This window comes from Arvicola amphibius, chromosome 11 (genome assembly GCF_903992535.2).
Source record: "Arvicola amphibius chromosome 11, mArvAmp1.2, whole genome shotgun sequence".
NCBI classification, from domain to species: Eukaryota; Metazoa; Chordata; class Mammalia; order Rodentia; family Cricetidae; genus Arvicola; species Arvicola amphibius.
In genome coordinates, this window is record NC_052057.2 from 881,115 (window position 1) to 907,562 (window position 26,448).

The window sequence follows — 26,448 nt, forward strand, 5'->3', positions numbered from 1 at the left end:
ATTGTATATTAAAAGTTATATTCCTAAAAAAAGGGCTATATTCTTTTTAGTGTGGCAATCTTGGCTCAGATACTGCATAAAACATCTAAAATCACATCTTTACTTTTCCTGTAACAGGTAACCCACGTCCTGTTTAAATAAAAGAGCTTTTCAGATCCTTTTCCTTAAAAAATGTTAAAATTCTATACCAGTGGCAAGTATAAAACACGATCCAAGGGGCAAAGATACAAAATATAAATGCAAAGTTTGGAGAGAATTACATCAGTTCTATTTTTATATAGAAGTATGAGCCTATCTTTATAGGAATACATATATACATTATATATACAATTTAAAACGTTTTATGAAGAAGTCAGGCAGTGGTGGCACACACCTTTAATTACAGCATTGGGGAGGCAGAAGCAGGCAGAACTCTGAGTTCGAGACCAGCCTGGTCTACAGAGCGAGTTCCAGGGCAGCTAGGGCTACACAGAGAAACCCTATCTTGACCCTCCCCCTCATACATGAAGAGAGCAAATTAATCAAAAGATACAGGTTTGATATTCTTTTTATTTTTTGTTTTATGTGTATGGGTGTGATGCTTGCATGTATATCTGAGCACCATGTGAATACCTAGTGCCCTTGAGTACAGAGAGGGCATCGGGTTCACTGGAACAGTCCATGTGGGCACTGGGAATTGAACTCAGGTCCTCTGGAAGAACAGCCAGTGCTTTTAACCACTGAGCCATTTCTCTAGCCCAGGGCTTAATATTTTTTAAACCCATCAGACAGACACCTTGTACTTTAGAAAAATTATTACACAAAATTCTATTTGCTCATAGATATGTATTACCAGATTAAATTTTCAGTTTTGTTTTTTGAGACAGTCTCATGTAGACCAGGCTGGCCTCAAATTCCTCATGTGAACTCATGAGCCAAGGATGACTGTGAACTCTGGATCCTCCAATTTCCACCTCCTAAGTGCCAGGACAACAGGCATGTGTCACTGTGCCCAGCTCCAGATTTTGTTGATTACTTGATTAAATTACTTGATGCAATGTGGGGAAAGTGAGGTTCTGGCTTATCAACCTACGGCAGCTGAAAAACTAGCTGCCAAAAATGCCTTAATACCTCTAATAAAGAGTTGCTGGGGCCTTTGCAGATTCATCATCTACAATTGCTTGCCGGGAACCTAAACCATTGTTTATAACTCTACCACAGAGGAAGGCACAGAGCAGAAGAAAACAGACTTACATCTCTTGATCACCGCTCTAATGGATGACAATGGTCCTTGGCTAGAAAAAGAAAGACAGAAAATGTATTACACATTCATCAATCCTGAGAACAGTTTTTCACAATGCCAGGTCATGCATGGGAGGGGCATAAGCCATTAGTTACTGGTCTCTTGGCAGAACAAAAATTAGTGAAAAACTTAAAATTGCCTTTTACATTACAATGCCTTAATATCGCTTTCTTAGACACCAACACATCATATCTCTCAGGGACAATCTGGACACGCCTCCTCATCAGACACCCCATTGTGCTTGGAAGAGCTTCCCATAGCTCTCCCTCAACCTTACAGTGGGTCTAAATACACTATCTGAGTTGCAGTTCGACCTAAGGACCAACAGTTTCTTCTTTAGATAAGGCTTTAAAATACCTCAGCCCAACAAAGAAATCTACTTTTGGGGGGTTCTGTTCAGTAGCCAGTTGTGGCTTCCTGTTGACTTTGTTATAATCCCCTCTTCCAGTGTGTTCGTTCACTGGTCAAGACACTCTAGCTACAAAATAAGTGAGTTTGATGTTTGTGGTTTTTTTTTTTTTTTTTACTCAAATCAGCTGCACTGTCTTTGGAACTATTTAAAAAAAATAGACAACCAGTGTAATGAGAAGATTTAGGGGGGGAAAAACCAGCAAAATTTTTTTTAATACTATTCCTTACATTTTTCAGAATGTTCTTTAAAATTATACTTGCTGTGGTGGTTTGAATGAGCATGGGCCCCCATGGACTCATATATTTGAATGATTAGTCACTAGGGCACGGAACTGTTTGAGAAGGATTGGAAGGATTAGGGGGTGTGGCCTTGTTGAAGGAGGCATGTCACTAGGGGTGGGTTTTGAGGTTTCAGAAGTCCATACCAGGCCTAATGTCTCTCTCTCTGTTGCCCGTGAATTAGGATGTAAAGCTCTCAGATACTGCTCCAGCATCATGCCTGTCTGCTTCTCACCATGATGATCAGAGACTACCACTTTGAGGCTATATGCAAGGCCCCATCTAAATGCTTTCTTTTATAATAAGGGGAGCAGGATAGACAGAATCCAATGTGGCTTGATGTTTAGATGACAGATACTTAGGGAAAGCTCCACATGGTGACAGGGATCCTGCTCAGAGCTGAGAACCATCAGAGACTGTTGGTGACCACAGGAACTCAGGCCTCCTGACACCTCAAGTCCAGCAAAAAGCACTAGGCTAATATGTTCTTGCTGTTCTAAGTCACCTACTGACTCCAGCAAAAACAGTGAGATAAATGCATTGTTTTGAGTCTCTTTTAAGTCCTGTCATGGTTGAACATCTTTGGTCTAAAAATTCCAAATCCAAACTTTTGAGCATGGTCATGACACTCAAAAAGTGAAGACTTGTGAGCACTTTGGGTTTTGGGCTAAGGATGCTTCTCAGGAAAGTCCACTTGGGTACCCCAAACCTGAAAGACTGAAATCCAAAACCTTCCTGTCCTAGGTGTTTCAGAGAAAGGACTTCCTGAGTTACTCAAAAGAGGTGATAATTCACCGAACTCTATACCTTGTGGATGTCACAGTTCTCCCAAATAGAATCGAGACTGAGTAGCTGCAATGTGTTCTGCCTTCTCCAGGAGTGAGAGCCGCAAGACCTACAGAGAGCCAGTGCTGGCAGCAACAAATAAAGAGCCAGGACCAACAAGGATGTGATGGAAGCCGATGTCACCACTTCTGGTTGGCAAGGCAAGATGGCAGCGATAGAGACTGACAAGATCAGGGGCGGGATGAGAGGATGCAGGACTGAGGCAAGACGAGGAAGAGAAGGGAGGAAATCACTTTCTAGAAACACTAGGTTTTTCAGAAAATTGGGAGTAGAGCCAACCTTGGGTAGAGAAATCAGTCCTTCCATGACAGAACATAGAAAGTAGTCGTTCTACAAAATAAACCTTTGTGTAAGTGCTGTGTTTAGAGTTCAGGATTTTTTTGCAGTTAAAAAAAAAGTATTTCTGTTTATATGTATTTACCATGTGTTCATGTGTGTGCCCTATGGTGAGCATGTGTGAGGAGGGAGAGCAACTTTTGGAAGCTGATTCTCTCCTTCCACCACGTGGTTGTTAGGTGTGGCAGGAAGCACAACAATGGCCTGGCCTGAATTTCTGCTTTTTATGATGTTGAACCTGGGACCCTAGGCAGGCCAAGCAAGGTTCTACCACTTAGTTACACTCCCCAGTCTGTAGTGATCAATCTCTATCCACCTGTCTTTAGCATATAGTAACTATACACAATAACGGGTCGGGATGCTGGTCATGCCCATAATCCCATTATATTTGAAAGCTAAGGCAGGAAGACTGTGACTTGAAGGCCAGTCCCTGCTGTTCAGTCAACCGAAAAACTGGGATTTGGAGATATACATCACATCCCAGAAAACCACCTATAAACAAAGGAACAAAATGGCTCCCAGCATGGCACTTTTATACAGGCACATAATAAATACTTTTGCGTTTCCATTTTCCTTCTTCCCCCAACTCCAAATATTTATTTCTTGACTACAGTGAAACACATACGATCTCCTACATTTCAGAAAAATACAACTCCTTGGAATTTTATAAAAAGGGCTGTGGTCAGTTTGATTTGTACCCCCAGAGGAACCAAGCGAGCTACGTAACAGCTTATACTTCTGGTCTGTGTGTACGGGATGTAACTCACACCACCAAGTAGTAACTTTTGAATTAAAGCAATATATTATGTAATAGAGAAGAGGAAGTACTGTTCTGTAAGAACGGCGCTCCATAAATATAAAGAAATAATGATATTTTGGTAGTCTACATTAATACCATAATACACGATGTTGGGCTAGAATGTGATAAATTGAAAAGTAGGAGAAACCATAGCTGCACGAAGTAAGTGAAAAAAAACCTTATAGTTCTAAAACTTAGATAAACTTCACGCTTAAGAGGTATAGAACGAAGATGTGTAAAAGAGGGGCTAGGGATGGAGCTGGTAGAGCACTGCTTAGCACAAGATTCGACTCCTAGTACCACACACGCCAGATGTGGAGACACAGACCCAGAACCCCATCATTCTGAAAGGGGAAGCAGGAGGAGCTTCTGGCTCATCCTCAGTTACAAAATGAGTTTGTGGCCAACCTGGGCCATATGAGACCCTCTCTTTAAAAAGGAAACAAAGAAAGATAACTGTGATCCAACTGGGATGACTTTCAAGGAGGGGCGCTAACTACACTCAACACACGGCACATGCTAATCCACATGCCGCCACCGAGAAGCTCCAGTTGAATTTCTAAACTGAGAGTGATGGGCACAGTTATAATCCCAGCCCTTGGGGGTGAGTATGAGGCTAGCCTGGCTTAACAGTGTGTTATAGTTGAGCTTCAGCTACTTGGTAAGCTTGTGTCTCAAAACTAAAAAAAAAAAAACAAAATAAAAAAGCAAACCAAAACAAAAACTACAAAAACAAACAAACAAACAAAACCCCTCTGTAATTAAATCTCTGAAATCTATAAGGAGAAGTTACATGAGTTCGAATTCACTCATCTCTGGACACTACTGACAGGCCAATTTCTAACGGTTAAGATCAATATCATGTGTACGCAGCTGCACTAACTGGACTCAGTGGGTCATATAAGAAGACCATGGTGGGAGGGGCCATGTTGAGGGGCAGGTATGGGGTTAACGAGCTACATTCATATGCTACATATTTGTGGGGAGAGACAGGCTGGTAGGATGTATGATGTGTCCAGGAGTTGACTGGAGCCATATCAATGTCAAGAAAAGGGTACAAAGCCTAGGTCCCCTCTTCTGTGACAGGCCATATTTTCTGCTCCTCTTTTGACTGTAAAATGAAGACATGATGTCTACCCTCTGGCTGGCAGCTAAGACTCAAAGGGAAACAGTGTAAAATATATGAACACAGAGCTGGCACGTGTTAGACTTAAATGTTGTATTTCCTACCCTACTTTCCGATAGTGAAAACTCAATAGTTCATAATACACGTGACTGAAACGTTGTTTTGTTTCTGAGATAGACTCTAGCGTGCTCTGGGCTGGTCCCAAACTAATTACGTTGTTGAGGATGATCTCATTCTGATGCTCCAGCCTTTGGCTCAGGAATAGTGGGATTACGGGCGTGTGTCACCACACCTGGATTATATATGGCTCTATGGATTGAACTCAGGGCTTTACCCATGACAAGCAAGTGTTCCATCAACGGTCCTACATCCCCAGCCAGGCTGGAATTTCAGAGCTACTGAGTCAGCACTGCTGGGCTGATCTAGTAACCATAACCCTATCCTGAAAATTCAAATACTTTGCATCCCTGTTGGGACTGCTATCCTCCATTTAGCAAACATTCCGAGTGTCGTAAAGCACACTTCTCATGTACCTCCTCTTGCACGGAGTCCAAGCAAAGGCAAAAAGCAGAAGCCACAAGCTTTAGTCCCATGCTCTTAACACAGACAGTCCTCTATTCTTTTAGGCCACCCTCCCAGGATGTGTGCTACAAAACGGCCAGAGTGATCAGCGGCTCCGGTGATTTAGTTTCATACTGCTCCAAGTCTATTAAAAGGAAATTCTATAAAAAGTTCAAAGATCACGGAAAATGCTTTCAACTGTTATAACTACAGGACATTTAAAACTGGAGTGTGCTGCCCTGTCTCTATTATTTTTTTTCCACACATGCATGTCTCGACTTCCTAATTAGACTGTAGGTTTCTCAAGGAGAAATAATGGCTTCTCCCTATTTCCACAAAGCAGCTCAGCGGAACTGTATCATGTGCTCGCTGAACTAAGGGAACTCAATCCTACTTGCGGGCAGAAAGAAATATGATTTAACTAGTTCCAGTGATTCCACCCACAGCTCACTCAGCACACAAATCCTCAGAACTAATTTTGCTGCTGGTTTTGCCCTCTTGATATCAATACCCAGCTATGCCCTGCCATGTGCATCTTGCCCAAAGCGTCTTTCATCTAAAAGCAGGAACTGCTCACTGAACCTGGTGAGACACACCTATAATCTCAGCGCTGAGGAGATGGAGGTAGGAGGATGGTGGGTTCAAGGTCAGTCTGGGTTACAGTCAGACCTTGGTTCATAAACTCAATAACCCGGGGATATAGCTCAGTGCTACAGCATGTGTCTCACATGTCCTGAGCCTTGGATCCACTGCCAGCTCTGGGGGAAATAAAGAGGTACTTTTCATACAGGGTATCACCTTGGCAAGCACCCGGCACTCACTAGAGGACTGCCTAGCTACCAACAATGCATGAAAAAATGGCAATCAAGTTGGCTTTCTATGATGGTGCTTTAGACTCCAACACGTGATTTGGTAACAGACAGGAACCCTAAGTGTCAGTTCATAGAATTTCAGAGATGACTAAATTTATTGTTTTTGTTTTTGTAGCTGTGTGCTATCTAAAAGAGACTCTCTCATTATAAGAGTCCAGTAGCCCCCAATAAGTGGGGCACAGATACACTGCTAGTTGCAAGCCATGTGTAACATACAGTAACACACTATGAAGCTCATCAGGTAAAATGTGTCTCAGTCGGGCTCCTTCTATGCTGGGGAGAAGGCACACAACTCGATTTGTGAAGAAACGTGTAGCATAATGTCCAGTTGGCACCCGAGAAAGATGGCATTTATTGCAATGTGTCCAGTGTGACCTCTAATCTCCTCAAATGTGAACACAGAGAAAACTATGATTCTGATGGATAACGAACACCTATTGAGTGAAATAAATCTAGGGTGTTTCTTACCTTTCCTCTAGAGCCAATCTTGCCTGATCTAAAGAAAGTTTCTATAAAAATCCTAAAGAGGAGGGGATATAACTCCATAGAAAAATGAGACCTGGGTCCCAGCCTCTGTACCAGAAAAGAAAAAAGGAAAGAAACCTAGTCACAAGAAAGGGCTGAGGTTCAATGCCCTTCTTTTCAGATATGTAGCAATGTAGTAGAATTACATTTTATGGTAAGGATTTGTTTACTGGTGAAAGGCATAAGAAAGACAGCACAATTTAAAAAGGTTATCTGTTATATTAGGGGGGAAGGAAGGATAATATTAGATGATATATGGTTGTTTTCTTTTGACTTATTGGGGCTTACAGCTCCCTCCCTTTCCCCCTTCCCCGGCTCTCTCAAAGCAAAAGACAACTAACTGGATACTTAATTGTTAGAGTATTAGGAATGAATTTTAAATTTCAACCAAGAAATGTACAGCATACCAATCCAGGATTAATCCACCTGGATTTGTTTCTACATTGATCTCCTATAGCCCAGGGTGGCCTTGAATTTACAGAGGTCCACTTGACTCCCAAATCCTGGGATTAAAGGTGTGTGCCAACCATTGCCTGACCTCTAGTGGCCTTAGCTTTGCCTCTGGTCTTCAGGCAAGATTTATTTATGAAAATACGAATAATATACCACTACAGAGGGTGCTGAGGAAATGGCTCGGTCGTTAAAAGAGTACTGGCTGCTCTTCCAGAGAACTAAGTTTTGATTCCCGGCACCCACATGGTGGCACACAAGCATCTACAACTTCAGTTCCAGGGATTCAGTGCCTTCTTCTGGCCCCTGTGGGCATTGCAAACACATGGAGCACAGACAAATATGCACACAGAACACCACACACACGTTTTAAAAAGGTAAACAAAAACTTTAACAAAGGATGTGAGGGGCTGGGGAGATTGCTCCAAGGTTAAAGTACTCACCAAGTAGGCAGTGAGCATAGAGCCTATGCAAAAGCCTAGTGTTGCTTGTGGTAGCCACCTGTAATTCGAGAGCTCCACAGGCAGAGCAAGGGAGACCAGGCATATGAGTGATCTTGGGGTCCAATCGAGAGACCCTGCCTCAGTGAATGAGGTGGGAAGTGACTGAGGAAAGCTCCAGATCTCAACCTTGGGTCTCTACATACAGGCCTACTCATGTGCAAAAACATCCCTCACCACACGTGCCCACACATATATGAACACACATTTACATGCTTATACATGCCACACACATGTGGAAAAAAGGGATATAGGAAGAGAAAGTAAGAAGGGTGAAGGAAGAGAGAAATATATATATATATATATATATTTTTTTTTTTAAAAAAAAACAACCTTTTCTCATTTTACATACTAATCGCAGTTCCCTCTCTCCCCCCTCCTTCTCCCACTTTCTACCAACCCCACCCCCATCCACTCCTCAGGGAGGGTGAGGCTTCCCATGGGGAATCAACAAAGTCTGGCACATCACTTTGAGGTAGGACCAAGGCCCTCTCCCCTATATTAAGGCTGAGCAAGGTATCCCTCCAAAGAAAATGGGTTCCAAAAAGCCAGTTCATGTACTAGGGATAAATCCTGGTTCCACTGCCAGTGGCCCCACAGACTGCCCCAGCCACACAACTGTCACCTACATTTGGAGGGCCTAGTTTGGTCTTATGCAGGTTCTCCCACTGTCAGTACAGAGTCAGGGAGCTCTCATTAGCTCTGATCATGTGTTTCTGTGGGTTTCCCCATCATGCTCCTGACCCCTTTGCTCATATTATCACTCCTCCCTCTCTTCGACTGGACTCTGGAAGCTCGGCACAGTGCTCCGCTGTGAATCTCTGTATCTGCTTCCATCAGTTGCAGGATGAAGGTTCTATGATGACAGTTAATGCAGTCATCAATCTGATTACAAGGGAAGGCCAGTTCAGGCACCCTCTCCACTACTGCTTAGAGTCTTAGCTGGGGTCATCTGAAGTTTCTGAAGGCAGGGGCTCATTTTTTACATTTGTCCCCAGCATCTAGGAAAATAAGAAATATTAATTACATGACTGCTTAAAAAGAAAATTCTAAAGTGTTGGGGCTGGAGAGATGGCTCAGTGGCTAAGAGCACTGGCTGCTCTTCCAGAGGACCTGGGTTCAATTCCTAGCACAGATAGTGATTCACAACTGGCTGTAACTACAATTTTAGAGGCATCTATCTGATGCCCTCTTCTGGCCTCCAATGAAATGTCATTCACGTGGTCCACAGACATACATACATGCAGGCAAAAAAAAAAAATACGCATAAAACAAAAATAAACAAATCCGAAGAACTCTAAGTCTGCAAGTTGATTTAATGTGACTGCCAGCTCTGTTTCATTTTCATGCCACAGCAGTGGTGGTTCAGGAAACAGATCATTTTCTTTTTGTAAACAGCTCTGACATTGCATACAGACCCTGAGTCATTTTATTATGCAACACCGGGTCCAGGGGATTTTCTTTCCTATAATGGTAAATAAATTTGACCTCAGGCTGCTAATTTCACAAAGTGATTGATTGGGTGATGGCTTAAATATAATGTTCATTATTCAAAGGTGTTGAAATTGATGTGAGCCAATTGATTTATTTTGTTTTCCATTTTTTATTTTTTTATTTTTTTATTTGCCACAGCAAGTTTATTTTAAAATAATTCACAGAGCTGACAAGATGGCTCAGTAGATAAAAGTGCTTGCTCCAAAGCTTTGGGACTGAGTTTGGTCCCCAGAACTCACATAGAGCTGAGAGGACAGAACTGACTCCACAGAGCTGTCCTCTGGCCGTTGCATACCTGCCCACATATGTACACATTATAAACACACACAGTAACAGAGTATTTTACAAATCACACAGAACATTGCGTTCATTCGCAGAAGGCTCAAAACTACAGCAGCACGAGCCGTTGTAAATTAAAATCACATGCCCATGAAGACAACTCTTGTTAGCATTTGGGGCACACACCCGTTTTTGTTTATATTTGTGAGATATTCTTGTTTGTGTTTGTCCAGGTTTCATTTGTCAGCGGCATTCACAACATCGTTGCTGACTCCGGGCAGTGATTTCCAAGCGCAGGCACGAACTTTCATTCATCTTTTCGTGTGCTTTTCCTAACCCTTGCATCCGTCAATGCTGAGATCAAACCAGGTCTTGGGTATGGCATGCACAGTCTCTACCACGGAATCACACCCCGAGCTTTTCATAACGCTTTCGATATGCTTGCAGCGCTAACATTTCTTTCCTCATCATTTTATGTGAGTAAAATGATAAATCAGCCCCTGGTCTGCCAGTTTTCCTGGTGTAAACATTCCCACCGTGGCCTAGTCCATGCTGCACTGTGCCACCAGAAGAGGTACACACTGCACATCTAGCAAGCAAAATTAAAACAATAGAAGATGGTGTTCTAATATTGCCTTCATTTTGTGGTTTATTTAAGTACAAGTTAAAGCCAGACACGGTACTTGACGCCTACAATTCCAGCCCTTAAGAGGCCAAAGCAGGAGGACTGCCTTGAGTTCAACATCAGCCTGGCCACAAAATGAGCTTCAGGCCAGCCTGGGCTCATGAATGAGACTCTGTCTGAAATAAACCTAACAGTGAAACAAACAAAACTGAACTAACAAAAAGACAGAAGATTAAAAAAAAATTCATGAGTTAATACAACTTAATTTTTCATATTGTCAGTGTCTGACAGAAAATTTATCAGACCTCATGAGTCAGTCTGATTTGACATGTGTGTGTGTGTATGCGTGCGTGCATGCGTGTGAGTGTGTGTGTGTGTGTGATCAGTTCATCCAGGCTGCTTCAACAAAAATCCCACACATAGGCTTATTATAGTCAATAGGAATTTTTTCTCTCACAGATCAGAAGGCTGGAAAGGTCATGATCAAGGTGGGAACAAGTAATGCATACTTGATGAGGACCTGCCCAGCGGCTCATAGAGCTGCTCCTCCTGTCTTTACGGGGAGGAGAGTGGCAAGGGTCTGCTGAGGAATCTGTATAAGGGCTCTGCCCTCACAACCTAACCTCAGCTTAATGGTCCTCCCTATGGGGGCCGAGGGGAGAGCTGGCTCAGTGGGTAAAGTGCTTGCCACACAAGCATGGGGGCCCGAGTTTGAACCCATGTAAAAGCAGGGTGCTGTAGATCGCCTCTGTAATCCCAGCTTCCCTGTAGGAAGACGAAAGGTGGGCATGGGAGAATCTACCAGCTCGCCTGAGCAACAACAAAGAAAAGACCATCCTAAACAATGTGGGAAGTGAGGACAACACCCACATTCGTCCTCTGACCTCACATGAATGCACCGCCCCCCCCACCACACACAAACACACAAGAGATAAACAATAACTTAAAACAGAAAACAAAGAACGGTTATCATTGGAGGTTTAAGACTTCGACACAATAAAGTTTGGTGAGGTGTAAACATTCAGACCATACCGATTTTTAAAGCAAGAATTACTTTGTAATATTGTAATAGTGGAATATTGAGTGATTTTTCTGCCTTTTGAAAGTATCATGTGGTTCTGTGTGCCCTCCTGCCTCAGCACAGACTGTCTTTGGGGTCATTTCATTGCGGTGCTGAGGAAGAATGACTGAACAGAATGCCTCCAGTGTGGGAGGGGAGAACAGAGGTGGGGGTGGGGAGGGGATGGGGCAGCAGTAACACAGTGCCCTGGGTAGCAGGCCAGTTACTTCTCAGCTGGCCAGCACGCGCTCATCCTCCTTCAGGCAGAACCTGACCTTGAGCACATTTAGAAACCTTGCCTTGTTCTCCTGAGTCTGTGCTCCTGGTTCAAATGGACTCCATATCTGCTGTTCTCACCTGCCTTCTTGTTCTCCTTCCTGGCTCTTCTGGATGCTTTTAAACTTCCTGACTACATAGGACTGCTTGTTTGGAGACAACAAACAAGCTTACTTACTTACTGTCTGCGGTCTTAAGTTATTAACTTAGAATGAAGATACCCTTATTTTAAAGCTTGCTTTTCTCTGGCCACCTAAGTCTAGAAATGTACTCTGCTCTGGGGTCATTTTATACAGCTAGCAGTGGTCATCATTTTAAAGGACTCCAATTCCTTGTGTTTGCTCTTGGTTTTCCAGTGGCTTTACAAGGGATGGAAATTAGCTGGTGGGAGTCCTGATAGCCTTGCTTATTTATGTAAAGGAGACATTTCTAAATACTTGCATAAAGGTTTTGTGCCTACACATTGTTTGGGTTCCTGTTGCAAATCCCAAAGGAGAACAAACCCTTGTGTTGTTAGAAGAAACGCTCTCTTTCCATGTTTCATTTATATTGTTGGTCAAGGCTACCAGTGAGAGGAACTTTCTCAAGAAATTTCTATTTTTCAAGGACATTGTTCAATTCATTTTCAAGATGTATTTTATTAGTAAAATAAAGGCTTTGGGAGGTCTCTAGTGTATAAAATTACATTGATTAGTTTTTTTTTGTGGTTTTGTATCTATTGCTTTGTTATTTTCTCCACCTGGGACTCAGTTTTTTATCCTGGTTTAGATGGCACCGACGATTTGGTAAGAAGATATTCAGCAGTGGTCTATGTTATATTCCTGTGTCTTTCCAAACACCCACAGCTGCTGTGGCTGCACTGCGCGTTCTGTTCCAGACAGGTACCCTGCTGGAACCAAGGCCATAACTTTCCCAACATTTACAGCTGTTTCTATCTGAGTGTATCTGTGTCCAAGGACACTGCATGGTGCTCTCATGGGGAGAGGAAGAAGAGAAAGGGGGGCGGGGCAAAGTAGGAGGCACTGCAACCGCTAATGGTTGGGTTAGAATCTAAGTCTTTACTTTTAATTCTACCTTTTTCACACAATTCAGATGGCCAGAGTCTGAAGAAAACTGGGTGGAACCTCCCCGTGACAGGCAGATCAGCAGTGACACACACACACACACACACACACACACACACACACACAGTACACACAGTAGTCCTGTAGTTCTGACTGGCCTTGAACGCTAATCCTCCCACCTTAATCTCCTGTAAAGGCTATGTTTTACTAAATTACTGTAATTGTATTTCTCTATTTATTGGGGTGGGGTTAATACCACTCATATGGAGGTCAGAGGGCAACTTGTAGAAGTCAGTTCTCTCCTTTGACCACGTGGGTCCCAGCAATCAAACCTTACCTGTTGAGCCGCCATCTTGTAGGTCCCAAGGTCATTTCCTCAACAAATAAAACCAATAAAAAGTGGGCTGAATGTGTGGCTCGGTGGTAGAATGCAAGGTACTGGGTTTGTTCCCACCCAGAACAGACTTGACTTAATGCTGGGATTAAGCCTCCTGATGATCATGCAAATAATGTCTTATCTTTTTCTCTAAGAGCACGAAGAAGTCATCCCAGGTGTAGGATGAGTGGAGCTGAGGGTTTATTCCCAAAGAGATGCAATCAGTTGTGGACTTGCTTATAGACAAACCTGATGTGGGATGGCTGTCTGTACGCTGCAAATATGTGTTGCTTTTATTGGTTGATGAATAAAGCTGCTTTGGCCTAGGGCAGGGCAGAATATAGCCAGGTGAAAAAAAGTCAGAGTCGAAGAAGACACCAGCAGCTGCTGGAAAAGCAAGATGTGAGGTAACAAGCCATGAGTTTCGTAGTAAAATATAGAAAAATGGAAATGGGTTAATTTAAGTTGTAAGTGCTAGTTAATAATAAGCCTGAGCTAATAAGCTAAACAGTTTTTAATTAATATTAAGCCTCAGAGTGGGTTATTTGGGAACTGGCAGGTGGGAGAGAAACATCCAGTTACACAAATCAGTCCTAATAAAAACAGAAAACCAAATCTCTAACTTTCCTTCAAGTAGCCTGAGAAAGTACTTCATCACAACATCAAAACCCACAGTTCCTTACAACCGCAGGCACCTCCAATCCAGATAAAACAAGCAGCCTCGGTAGGCTGCAGGGAAGCCTGGATGCGGCACCCACCCAGAGCCTGGCTGTTTTTAACTGTGTAGAATCTTATCACGATCAGACACCTGTCTCAAAATGACAGCGCTCTTCAGGCCCACGATCAATGTTAACTGTGCGGTTATTCATGACAAAATTGAACAAATATTAAAATATCAAAACTTTCTGGGTTAGAGAGGATCAAAGAGTTCTGACCTTGAAAAGCAGTGATAACCTCAAAACTCATTTAAGTGGGTTTAGTCTGCTCATCCAAGGTCCAAAGAGACTACTACGGTCAGTTTTCTGGTCATGGGCCTTATATTTACATGTTCCCCATGTTCCCCTGAAGGCATTCTATAGCTGTCTAAAGTAGTTAATACAGGGAGGTGAGCTTTAAGTAAATCCAGGTGGGCCTGATTCAGACAGCTGGAAAACCTCAAACACAGATCTGAGGCTTCTGTGATGGAGAATTCTCCCCACGGGCAGGACCCGGGTAGCTGCTTCAGTCTGTGTGGGAGAACATCAAATTCCTCCTGGCCTCTCCTACGGCTCTTGACTTGCTCAGTCAGTTCCTATAATACTGTGAGTCTCTGCAATCTCTCCTTATAAAAAAAGATCTATTATAATTCCAATTCTGTATATGTAAGTGGGTCTGATGTGGATATTGGCACCAGAGTGCTAATGGTCACAGAGGCCAGAGGCATTGGATCTGGAGTTACAGGTGATTGTGGGCCATCCAACCAACGTGGGCAATGGGAATTGAACCCTGATCCTCTGCAAGAGAAGCACACACTCTTTACGGCTGAGCCATCTCTCCAGCGTCCCAATATGTCTATCAATACGGGTACATTTACCACTGGTTCTGCTTTTCTGATAAATATGGCAACTAAAGAAGTACCAAAAACCAGAGAGAGAGAGAGAGAGAGAGAGAGAGAGAGAGAGAGAGAGAGAGAGAGAGAGAGAGAGAGATTATGATTAGCAGAAGAACCTGAAGAGCAGAAAGCTCAAAACTTGCCCCAGGGAACCCTGCCCCTAAACAATGAAGCCAGGATTCAGGCAGCCTGCATGGTGGCACTTCATACCCTTCCACCTGGGACCAGTCCTACCAACATGGGAGCCCAGCCCCACACAGCGGCATCAGGGCTTTAAGAGTTCATTTCAGAACATCCTAAAAGTTTCTTCTGCTTGAGCAGGCATGGTCCTTTTTCAAATACAGGCTGGAAAGTGGTGATTAGGAGTCAGAATTAAAATGTTCAGAATGAATAACAGATTGGGTATGAGCATCCTAATAAAAGATGTGAGTTAAACTGAAAGATACCATGTAAGTGTGTGTGTGTGTGTGTGTGTGTGTGTGTGAGAGAGAGAGAGAGAGAGAGAGAGAGAGAGAGAGAGACAGAGACACAGAGAGACAGAGAGAGGAGAGAGGAGAGAGGAAGAAAAGAAAGGAGAGAGAGAGAGAGAGAGAGAGAGAGAGAGAGATTAAATCCAGTCTTGCAAAGTGCTATGAAAGCGCTCTACCATGGAGACCTCAACATAAACCCAACCACACTGAACCTCATAGAAGAAAAAGTGGGAAATACACTTGTAAGCATTGGCACAGGAGACCACTTTCTAAATATAATACCAGTAGCACAGACACTGAGAGAAACAGTTAATAAATGGGATCTCCTGAAACTGAGACACTTCTGTAAAGCAAAGGACAAGACAAAACGACAGCCTACAGAATGAGAAAAGATCTTCACCAATCCCACATTAGACAGAGGTCTAATCTCCAAAATATATAAAGAACTCAAGAAATTGGTCATCAAAAGAACAAATAATCCAATAAATGGAGTACAAACCTAAACAGAAAACTTTCAACAGAGGAATCTAAAATGGCTGAAAGACACTTAAGAATACTCAACATCCTTAGCTATCAGAGAAATGCAAATCAAAACAACTCTGAGACCTGTAAGAATGGTCAAGACCAAAATCACTGATGACAACTTATGCTGGAGAGGATGTGGGGTAAAGGGAACACTTCTGCATTGCTGGTGGGATTGCAAGCTGGTACAACCCCTTTATATGTCAGTGTGGCGATTTCTCAGAAAACTAGGGAACAACCTTCCTCAAGACCCAGCAATACCACTTTTGGGTATATATCCAAAGGATGCTCAATCGTGCCACAAGGACATGTGCTCAACCATGTTCATAGCAGCTTTGTTTGTCATAGTCAGAACTTGGAAACAACCTACATGCCCCTCTACTGAAGAATGGATAAGGAAAATGTGGTACATTTACACAATGGAGTATTACACAGCAGAAAAAAAGTATGACATCTTGAAATTTGCAGGCAAATGGATGGATCTAGAAAACATCATAATCACTCATAAGTGGCTTTTAGACATAGAGCAAAAAAAAAAAAGCAGCCTACAATTCATAATCCCAGAGAACCTAGACAACAAAGGGAACCCTAAGAGAGACATACATGAATCTAATGTACATGGGAAGTAGAAAAAGACAAAATTTCCTAAGTATTTTTGGAGCATGGGGATCATGAGGAAGGGTAGAAGGGAATGGGGAAGGAAGGAAGTGGAGCAGGAAAAAAATATATAGCTCAATAAAAACAATTAAAAAAATTTAAGTCAAATCATTAAATCAAGTCCCAAACTGTTTATTTGTATTTTTTGTCTATGAATTTCAGTATGAGGGATTTATCATGAGACAATCAGTGGCAGGCGATAAAATGCAAACACAGGAATGTTCACAGCACCGTTTACTGACAATAAGAAGCTGGGCAGCACTCAGGAGGCAGGAGGATTGAGAGTCTGAGGCTTCATAATGAGATACTTTAGGAAGGAAGACAGGACAGTAAGGGAGGGAAGGAGGGAGGCCATTGGAAATGGCAGTGACGGGAGGATAAAGTTGGATACACTGTACCTTCAAGATAGAATACCATTAAAGAGTGTGTTATGAAAACTGCTTGCATGTATCTATTGCTGTTTTGTGAGGAACTAAACCAGCAAGTATATAACAAGCATTCCCACTAAAATGCCAAGCCGTCAATACACTGGCATTAGCTGCTTTTGAACCATCAGCAATAGTCTTTTTTCTTGATGTTTTAAATAGACTTTCTACACTAAATATTTTAATTTTATAAAAAAGTTTAAGCATAATTTTAAGAATATTTATTGAAATGGGAAAATTTTCATGAACTAATGAAATAAAAGCAGTAATTTTAAAATAGCATATTCATGAACCTCTTACCATATTAAAGTCAGAATCTAGTTGAAAAAGATAAAATCAGAAAAATTACATTAGAATGTAATAATGATTAACCATGGATGGGTATGATTAGATGATTTTCCTTTCTTTTATATACTTCTCCTTTCAAAAATTCCCATCATGAATATATTCTGCTTCATAATTAGAATAAACACATGTAATTCTACTTCTTTTTTTTTTTCCTTAAAGAGCCATGGTGTTAAAGACAGAACTCCCTAGATGAAAAAAAAAAAAAAAAAAACGGTGAAGAACACAGTTCCTTCTCTGAGGACTTCCTCTGTCCAGATCTCTTCAGGTAGTGCAATGGCTGGGGATAAGCGTTAGGTTCCGCCCACTGGCCTGCATTGCACCCCTGGCCTGCCTGCGGGACGTGAGTGCCAAGGATAGCTTTATCTCCAGGTAACCGGTGTGGTTCAGGAATGTTTGTCCTTAAGACACGGTTTCTAGGAAGCTTGAGACAATTGCACTCGCCATCTGTTCTCCCATTTCCTTAATGACCAAAGGGAAGGGACTAATTCTCAGCCTTTCTGTCCCAACGGAGGGAGGGACAAGAGAAGTTCTGGAGACATCTTGCTTTCAGTGCAATCACAAGGGCTGTGCACCGGGATGATCCCTTCATGGCCTCGAGGCGAGCTGTCAATCACAGGAGCTAGAGCAGAAGAGGCACATCAGCTAGGGCTAGTGGGAAAGTTCTGACGTGTTATGTAGAGAATTCTCTAATCAACCAGTGAGCTCCAGTCCTGGACCCAGTGAGTTCCAGTCCTGGACCCAGTGAGCTCCAGTCCTGAGTCCAGTGAGTTCCAGTCCTGGGTCCAGTGAGTTCCAGTCCCGGGTCCAGTGAGTTCTAGTTCTGAGTCCAGTGAGTTCTAGTTCTGAGTCCAGTGAGTTCCAGTCCCGGGCCCAGTGAGTTCCAGTCCCGGGCCCAGTGAGTTCCAGTCACGGACCCAGTGAGTTCCAGTCCTGGGCCCAGTGAGTTCCAGTCCCGGGCCCAGTGAGTTCCAGTCACGGACCCAGTGAGTTCCAGTCCCGGGCCCAGTGAGTTCCAGTCACGGACCCAGTGAGTTCCAGTCCTGGGTCCAGTGAGTTCCAGTCCTGGGTCCAGTGAGTTCCAGTCCCGGGCCCAGTGAGTTCCAGTCTCGGGCCCAGTGAGTTCCAGTCACGGACCCAGTGAGTTCCAGTCCCGGGTCCAGTGAGTTCTAGTTCTGAGTCCAGTGAGTTCCAGTCCTGGGCCCAGTGAGCTACAGTCCCGGGTCCAGTGAGTTCTAGTTCTGAGTACAGTGAGCTCCATTCTGGGCCCACTGAACTCCAGTCCCGATTTCTGGACTAACTCGGTTTTAGCGACAGGCTACAGAAATCTCGGCTTTGGAGCTACAGCTGTTGGCTGTCACTGAGACAGGTCTGAGGTCCAGACTGACAAGTGTTTCTGTTTTTAACCAACTCTGTCTAGGCTGAGATTCTTCTAGGATTTAGTTTGTTTTTGTAGTTTATAGTCTTAACCAATATACCTGAAAAAGGTGGTCTGTGGTCTGCCAGTGAGGGGCATATTTAAATAAAATTTAAAGCCGCGTTTTACAAGGATATTTATTGGTTGGGATAAACCATAACCTAAGGGCAGACTGAACCACAAAGCTGTACACCAAGCTCACTCAACCAAAGTCTCTGTGCTATTGGCTTTGCAGAGCTGTAGATAAATTATAGTGCTTCTAAATTATAGTGCAGAAAGGTAAATAACGAATACAAAATACAACCCAAGGAAAGAGGGGAACGAATTAAAGGGTCAGGAATTCCATGTGTTCCCTGGACTGCTGAAAAAACCATGGCCATGAAGGCCTGTCTTGAGAGGACATAAATTCAAGCAGGCTTGTCCAAAGCTAGCTGCCTGCGGCTTAATTTGCAACTTCAGAAAAGCTCCCAAGTAAGTCTGATGGCAGCAGCAGGCCGGCTGATAAAACTTTTCAATTATCCAGCAGACACAATATAATGTTTCATTTCCATTCCATCACACCACAGGGAAATGCTAAAGTCCCATTTCTTAAATCTACAATAAAACAGCACAATTCATATCACCCCATCTCCCCCTGCAAAAGGGTTCTTTCTTTCGCAAAACCCATATGCACTTTAATTTTTCACCTTGTTTCAAACTTCACAGATCCTAGAGCAAAAGTAATGCTTCTGTTATAGCTCACAAAACATAATGCCAAGAGGTAATTACACACAAGCTATGGTTTATAGAGATACAGAAATCAAAACATATGGGCAGGGAAATGCTACACAATTACAGTAGTTAAATGGAGCCCAGGAGAGCATGGTGTTTTAGTAGACATACTTAGAAGGAGGAAAAAAAAACCCAAGATAAATCTTTTGTTCAGGCATTCTACTTAAAACCATAATGAGATGCTGGTGACATGCCAAAGAGAAACCTCAACATCAGCCATGGGTACAAATGCCTAGAACCAAGACCAACAATGGATACAGACTCTAAGAACGATGATCAACAACAGATACTAGTGCTGAGAACCACAATCAACAGCAGGTACCAGTGCTCAGAACCATCAATGACAGGTACCAATGCCGAGAACCATCAATGACAGGTATCAATGCTCAGAATCATCAATGACAGGTATCAATGCCGAGAACCATCAGTGACAGGTATCAATGCTCAGAACCATCAATGACAGGTACCAATGCTCAGAACCATCAATGACAGGTACCAATGCCGAGAACCATCAGTGACAGGTATCAATGCTCAGAACCATCAATGACAGGTATCAATGCTCAGAACCATCAATGACAGGTATCAATGCTCAGAACCATCAATGACAGGTACCAATGCTCAGAACCATCAATGACAGGTACCAATGCCGAGAACCATCAATGACAGGTACCAATGCCGAGAACCATCAATGACAGGAACCAATGCCGAGAACCATCAATGACAGGTACCAATGCTCAGAATCATCAATGACAGGTACCAATGCTCAGAACCATCAATGACAGGTACCAATGCTCAGAACCATCAATGACAGGTACCAATGCCAAGAACCATCAATGACAGGTATCAATGCTCAGAACCATCAATGACAGGTACCAATGCCGAGAACCATCAATGACAGGTACCAATGCCGAGAACCATCAATGACAGGTACCAATGCTCAGAACCATCAATGACAGGTACCAATGCTGAGAACCATCAATGACAGGTACCAATGCTCAGAACCATCAGTGACAGGTACCAATGCCGAGAACCATCAATGACAGGTACCAATGCTCAGAACCATCAATGACAGGTACCAATGCTCAGAACCATCAATGACAGATACCAATGCTCAGAACCATCAATGACAGGTACCAATGCTCAGAACCATCAATGACAGGTACCAATGCCGAGAACCATCAATGACAGGTACCAATGCTCAGAACCATCAATGACAGGTACCAATGCTCAGAACCATCAATGACAGGTACCAATGCTCAGAACCATCAATGACAGGTATCAATGCTCAGAACCATCAATGACAGGTACCAATGCTCAGAACCATCAATGACAGGTACCAAGCTGAAAACCACCAATGACAGGTATCAATGCCGAGAACCATCAATGACAGGTACCAATGCCGAGAACCATCAATGACAGGAACCAATGCCGAGAACCATCAATGACAGGTACCAATGCTCAGAACCATCAATGACAGGTACCAATGCTCAGAACCATCAATGACAGGTACCAACGCTCAGAACCATCAGTGACAGGTACCAGTGCCGAGAACCATCAATGACAGGTACCAATGCTCAGAACCATCAATGACAGGTACCAAGCTGAAAACCACCAATGACAGGTATCAATGCTGATACCTTGACTGCAAATACCCATGGTGTGTTCAAAGTCAAGCTCAAACTCACTGCACAAATCTCACTGCACTGGTCCACATGCCTCAGCTAAGGTCCTGACTAAGGCTGTTTTTACTGCTGTGCCAAGCTGCACTCTTTCACACTTGGCTGAACTTTCTGTGTCATCCTAACAGAAGCGAAGTCTTATCTCATTACCCCCATCCCCACCCCAGCGAAACCCAGAGCTCACCTGCATGCCAGGAGGCATTCTGCACTGAGATGAGCTGAGCTGTACCCAAATTAGCATGGTTTTTTGCTAGGAAGGTAATTAATCTTTTCCTTTTTTTCTTTTCTTTTCCTTTCTTTTCTTTTTCCTTTCCTTCCCTTTCTTTCTTTTTTTTTTTTTGCTTTGTTTTTGAGACAGGGTTTCTCTATGTAGCCCTGGCTGACCTGGAACTCACTCTGTAGACCAGGCTGGCCTTGAACTCACAGAGATCCTCCTGTCTCTGCCTCCCAAGTGCTGGGATTAAAGGCATGTACCACCACTGCCCAGCTTATGACTTGTACTTGTGAAGCTTAACAAACTCACTGTGAAGTTTGGAGAGATGGCTCAAGCACTTACTGCTCTTCCAGAGGACCTAGGTTCAATTCCCAGCACCTACAGGGTAACTCACAACCTCTATAACTCCAGTTCCAGGGATTCTGACATTTCTTCTGGTCTATGTACAGACACATATGCAGATAAAACATCCATCCATCTATCTATCTATCTATCTATCTATCTATCTATCTATCTATCTATCTATCTATCTTTCTATTTATCTATCTATCTATCTATCTGTCTGTCTGTCTGTCTGTCTAATTAAAACAAACAAAAAAAAAACCTCAACGTGTGGCCTTTAGCCACATTTGTTCAAGCACTTCAGTTTTGCTTCTTTATTTTGATGGCTTCAGAAGCTTAGCTCCTAGCGGTTCGTGTGGACGCTTAATGCCTGGATAATCAATGTTTCCGGCACCATTTGTTGACAGCTCATTCTTTTGCTGATCTGTAATGCCACTTCTGACACATCCCATGGATAGTGAAAATAATAACCTGTCTGTGGGCGCTTCCCTTTCTGTCCCAGTGACCTAACTGCTGACAACACCTGTTGTAATCATAGACGGCCATCTGCCTCCCCCTCTTGACTTTCAAAATACCTTTGCCACCTTTTCTCTTCATGATACATCCTAGAATCACTTAATGTTTCCTTTCTGGTGTGTGATTTTTTTAAACAAACTATCACTCAGTTTCCTGAATGGGCTCCAAAAGAGATTATGATAGGTAATTTTAACAAGGCTTTAGGAATATCAAGATTCACGTGGAAATTCTTGAAAGGTAAGTTTAAAGGTTTTGTTTCACTCTCTCTTTCTTTGCTGCTGTCAATTATTTTCTTGGAGGAGATAAAATATTTGAGATGAAATATCTAGTTATTCCGTCCCTGTAAGTCATTGAGATCTGTAATTTAAGGCTCGTGGGGTTGGTAAAAGAGTTCTAATCTTCTATTCGTGGCAATCATTGCCACAGGACTTAACATTTTTTATTATATTTAGTTCTTAGTTCCACCTAATTAGTTTCTCCAACACTATTTCACAGCGTTTTTTTCCTAGATGTTATTAATAGCTGTGTCTGGGGGAGAAAGTTACAAATTTAAATAAAAATTTAATTTGATGTGTACTAGAACTCTCGCTTAGATTTTTATAAAGTCCTTTAGAAGTATTTAAGAATGCTCTCAGTATTTGTGAATGTTTTCCTATGCTGGGAGAAACATGCTCTACTAGGATTAAGAGAATAATAGAGATGATTAAGTTTGCTCAAAGATCAATCCTGGGTGTGGACTATATCCAGCTCTATTCAAAGTGACAATGGATTGGCTCTTGTTTCTGGATACCTAAAAGGTGAGCAAAGTTTGTAAACAACTTAGATTTGTTGTGAAGACCCTGGTCCATGGAGTGGGGTGAGAAGAGATGAACCTTAACCTTATAAAATACTGGTGATCCATCTAAAACGAGATAAAGTCTTACCTATTGCCTTACTTTGAATTAGGATAGACTTCTGAAACTGACTCAAGTCCTTAAAAAGAATTATTTGAAATTTTTATGTGTGGGTATGCGCACGTGAGTGCAAGTGCCTGTAGAAGTCAGAAGAGGGCGCCAGATCATCTAGAGCAGCAGTTACAAGCAAACACAAACATTCTCTGAAAGAGCAGGAAGCTCTTAAAGCACCGAGTCATCTCTCCAGCACCCAAATTAAGACCCCCCCTTTGAAACTCTTTGGGAGACTCACAGACTAGACTCTAAGACAGGTATCCCACAATTTAAAAGAGAAAATAAAGCCAGGATTAAGCAGTATATACTGGAATCGGGCCAGATGTCAGCCACTGCATCAGCCTACTTTCTCTAGGTCTGCGTTCCACCCTCTCCACCCCTAGGACAAAGTGCTGCTAAAAACCCAGATGGGCCATAAGCCTTGGCAGCTGGCTGTGGTGCTACAAAACAATTCACACTGCACTGAAACTTGCGAGAATAAAACCCTGGATTTATGGCTCTGGGATAAAAGAGAGCTCTGCCTGAGGAAAGTGCTTCATTCTTCTCCATCAACAGAGAACCTTAGTTTACTAAAACCACAAGAGTAATTACGAGGGTGTTAACCCTTTGCAGGGTGCCTTTGTTTCTCTCGGTGATGCTTGGCTGGGTGAGGATGCTCTGATTAACTAGGTCACTGAGGTTTGCCATCTTAAGCCTCACTCAGTGGAGCCTTTACCATGCTGATCTGCTAATATGAGTCCTGTCGGCGTCACACCCTTAAAGCCAGGGAGTGATTACTGTACTGTCACCTGATGTCCCATCTGCTCCTTCTCAGATATTATCTGGTATCAGAGCTGTCCTTAAAGGGATTTTAGGATTAGGATCAATAGCCATGATAGTGGTAATAGGAACCTGTCTGATACTTAAAGGTATTATAAACCATACATACAAAAATGACGTAAGCAGACCCCTAAACTGACAATCAGGCATGACTGTGTAACTATCCACCTCTTTGTCTCTTACCCTGTCAAAATCTTTCAGTTTTACCCCACGCTCTTTGAATCATACCTACTTAGAAGAACCAGAAAAGGAGAATGTATGTCTTTTCTCCATAGACACAGAATGAAGAATTGACAGTGGGAATGTACAGAACAGAACTTAATGCTACCTGTGGGTCGCATATCAGATATCTTGCCTATTACATATTTACATTACAATTAATAACTGGCAAAATTACAGTTATGAAATAGCAAAAAAGTAATTATATGTTGGGGGGGTCGCCACAACATGAGGAACTGCTGTGGGAGCTCCTTCCGCTTCTTCAGCCAATAGCCTTTAAGATACGGTATTGTGGGAGCTCCTTCTGCTCTTTCAGCCAATAGTCTTTAAGATACGGGGCTGTGGGCGCTCCTTCTGCTCCTTAAGCCAATAGCCTTTAAGATACCAGCCCCCTTGGGCGTGGCCTCTTATACTGTAAATGCAGCTGTAAAGCCTGTGCTCCATCTCTTGCTTCTGGCTCTCACTTCCAGCTGCTAAACTCTGTTCCTGTTCCCCATTCTTGCAGAGGATTGTGATCTAGGACAGTGATCTGTGAGTCTTCCCTAAATAAATAACCCTTTATTATACGTAATTCTGAACTAGTGTGGGATTATTCTGTATCATTGGCCATCAAGGAACCGTATGTATTAAAGGGTCACAGCATTGGGAAGGTTGAGAACCACTGGCTGACAGACTAATAAGAAACAAGAAAGCCGGGCTGGAGAGATGGCTCAGAGGTTAAGAGCACTGACTGTTCTTCCAGAGGTCCTGAGTTCAATTCCCAGCAACCACATGGTGGCTCACAGCCATCTTTAATGAGATCTGGTGCCCTCTTCTGGCATGCAAGCATACATGGAAGGAATGTTGTATACATAATAAATAAATAAAATATTTAAAAAAAAAAAGAAACAAGAAAGCCACCTAGTGTATATTACCAGAAGGCAAATGGCACAGCTTCCTATTGATAGGCAAAGCACACAGAGTGAAGGGAAAAAGGATCTTTTGCATTCTCCTAACTTGGAAGTGCTGTGCTGGTTAGCTTAGAGTGTCAACTTGCTAGCCTAGAATCGCCAGGTGTGGTAGTCTGAATGAAAATGTCCCCCACGGTCTCAGGCATCTGAACACTTGGTTCCCAATTTGTGGCACTCTTTAGAGAAGATTTAGGCAGTCTAGCCTTGCTGGAGGAAGTATGTCACGGGAGGCGGGCTTTGAGATGCAAAGCCTCATGCCACCTCCAGTTCACTCTCTCTGCTTTGTTTGTGATGTGAGGCCTTAGCTTCTGTCCTGACACCATGCCTGCCATCTTCTGCCAGAATGTCTCCACCATTATAGACCCTAAACATCTAGCACTTTAAGCAAAATAAACTTCCTTCTCTAAGTTGCCTTGGTCATGGTATTTTATCACATAAAATATAAATATAACTGATTCGCTTGGGAAGACAGCCTCAATTGAGGGAGTGTTCCTATTTGGCTGTCTTGATTGCTAATTGACATAGGACTACTTAGGGGATTGTCTTGATTGTTAATGGATGTAGGAATGACCCAGGGCATCTGGGAGGCACCATTCCCTGGGCAGGGAGTCCTGAACTACACAGGATAGGAACAGGCCAGATGAGAGAAACAATGGGCTGTAATCTGTGACTACAAATCAAATAAGCCCTTTCTTTCCTAGGTTACTTTTTGCCAGGGTGTTCATCTGCAACAGAAACTAGAACACCCACCATCTTCGGCTAATAAAACCTAGGACTTACACGGCTAGTATGTTTTAGCAGGCAGCAGCAACGCCTGGGGTGGGTCCTGACCTTCAAAGAAAAAGATAAAAGGAGGCTCTGCTCTACACGCTGGGGGTTTTGTTTCTTTTGTTTCTTAAGTGTGAAAAGAGAGCAAAGAAATCCAGCCTGCAAACCTTGAATCTTCCTGGAAAAGGAAGAATTGAGATGAGAATCAATCTACCAGGCCCCTTCTGTTTTATTCTTGTCTCTCAGTGGCGGCAGAACCTCTAGGCTCCTAGTGTGCTTCGGGGTCCAGTCTGAGCTGACCTGGTTTCTGCTCTAATGGAGGAAGAGTGACCCTGCGGAACCCATCCCGTCGATGGCAATGCTACCTTGGAGGAAGTGGATGAAGGCCTGAAGCCCCAAGGATCCCACACTTTCAGGAATCACCAGATGATCAATGGCTCTCTCCAAGCTTTTGCCATCAAAGCCCCAGAGAAAGAAATGCCCAGTGTGATGGAGATAATGCTGACTGTCAGTGAAATAAAGCTGGCACTGGCTCCTTGTGCAGATGGCAGCACAGTGGATGGGCGAAACACTCCACTTTAAATAGCCATGTACAGGAACGTTTGAGACAAGCAGCAACCTCTAAGAGTCCATCT

The 26,448-nt window shown here is 43.0% G+C and overlaps 1 protein-coding gene across 7 annotated transcripts in view; it reads right to left on the reverse strand.

Moving 5' to 3' along the window:
- Sh3d19 (SH3 domain containing 19) overlaps positions 1 to 26,448 on the reverse strand; it is a 148,254-nt gene that overhangs the window by 48,867 nt on the left and 72,939 nt on the right. For all 7 annotated transcript variants that reach the window (XM_038347295.1, XM_038347290.1, XM_038347291.1 and 4 more), the window contains exon 3: positions 1,234 to 1,274. In XM_038347295.1, the coding sequence (XP_038203223.1) occupies positions 1,234 to 1,274 (41 nt within the window). The remainder of the gene's footprint in view (positions 1 to 1,233; positions 1,275 to 26,448) is intronic.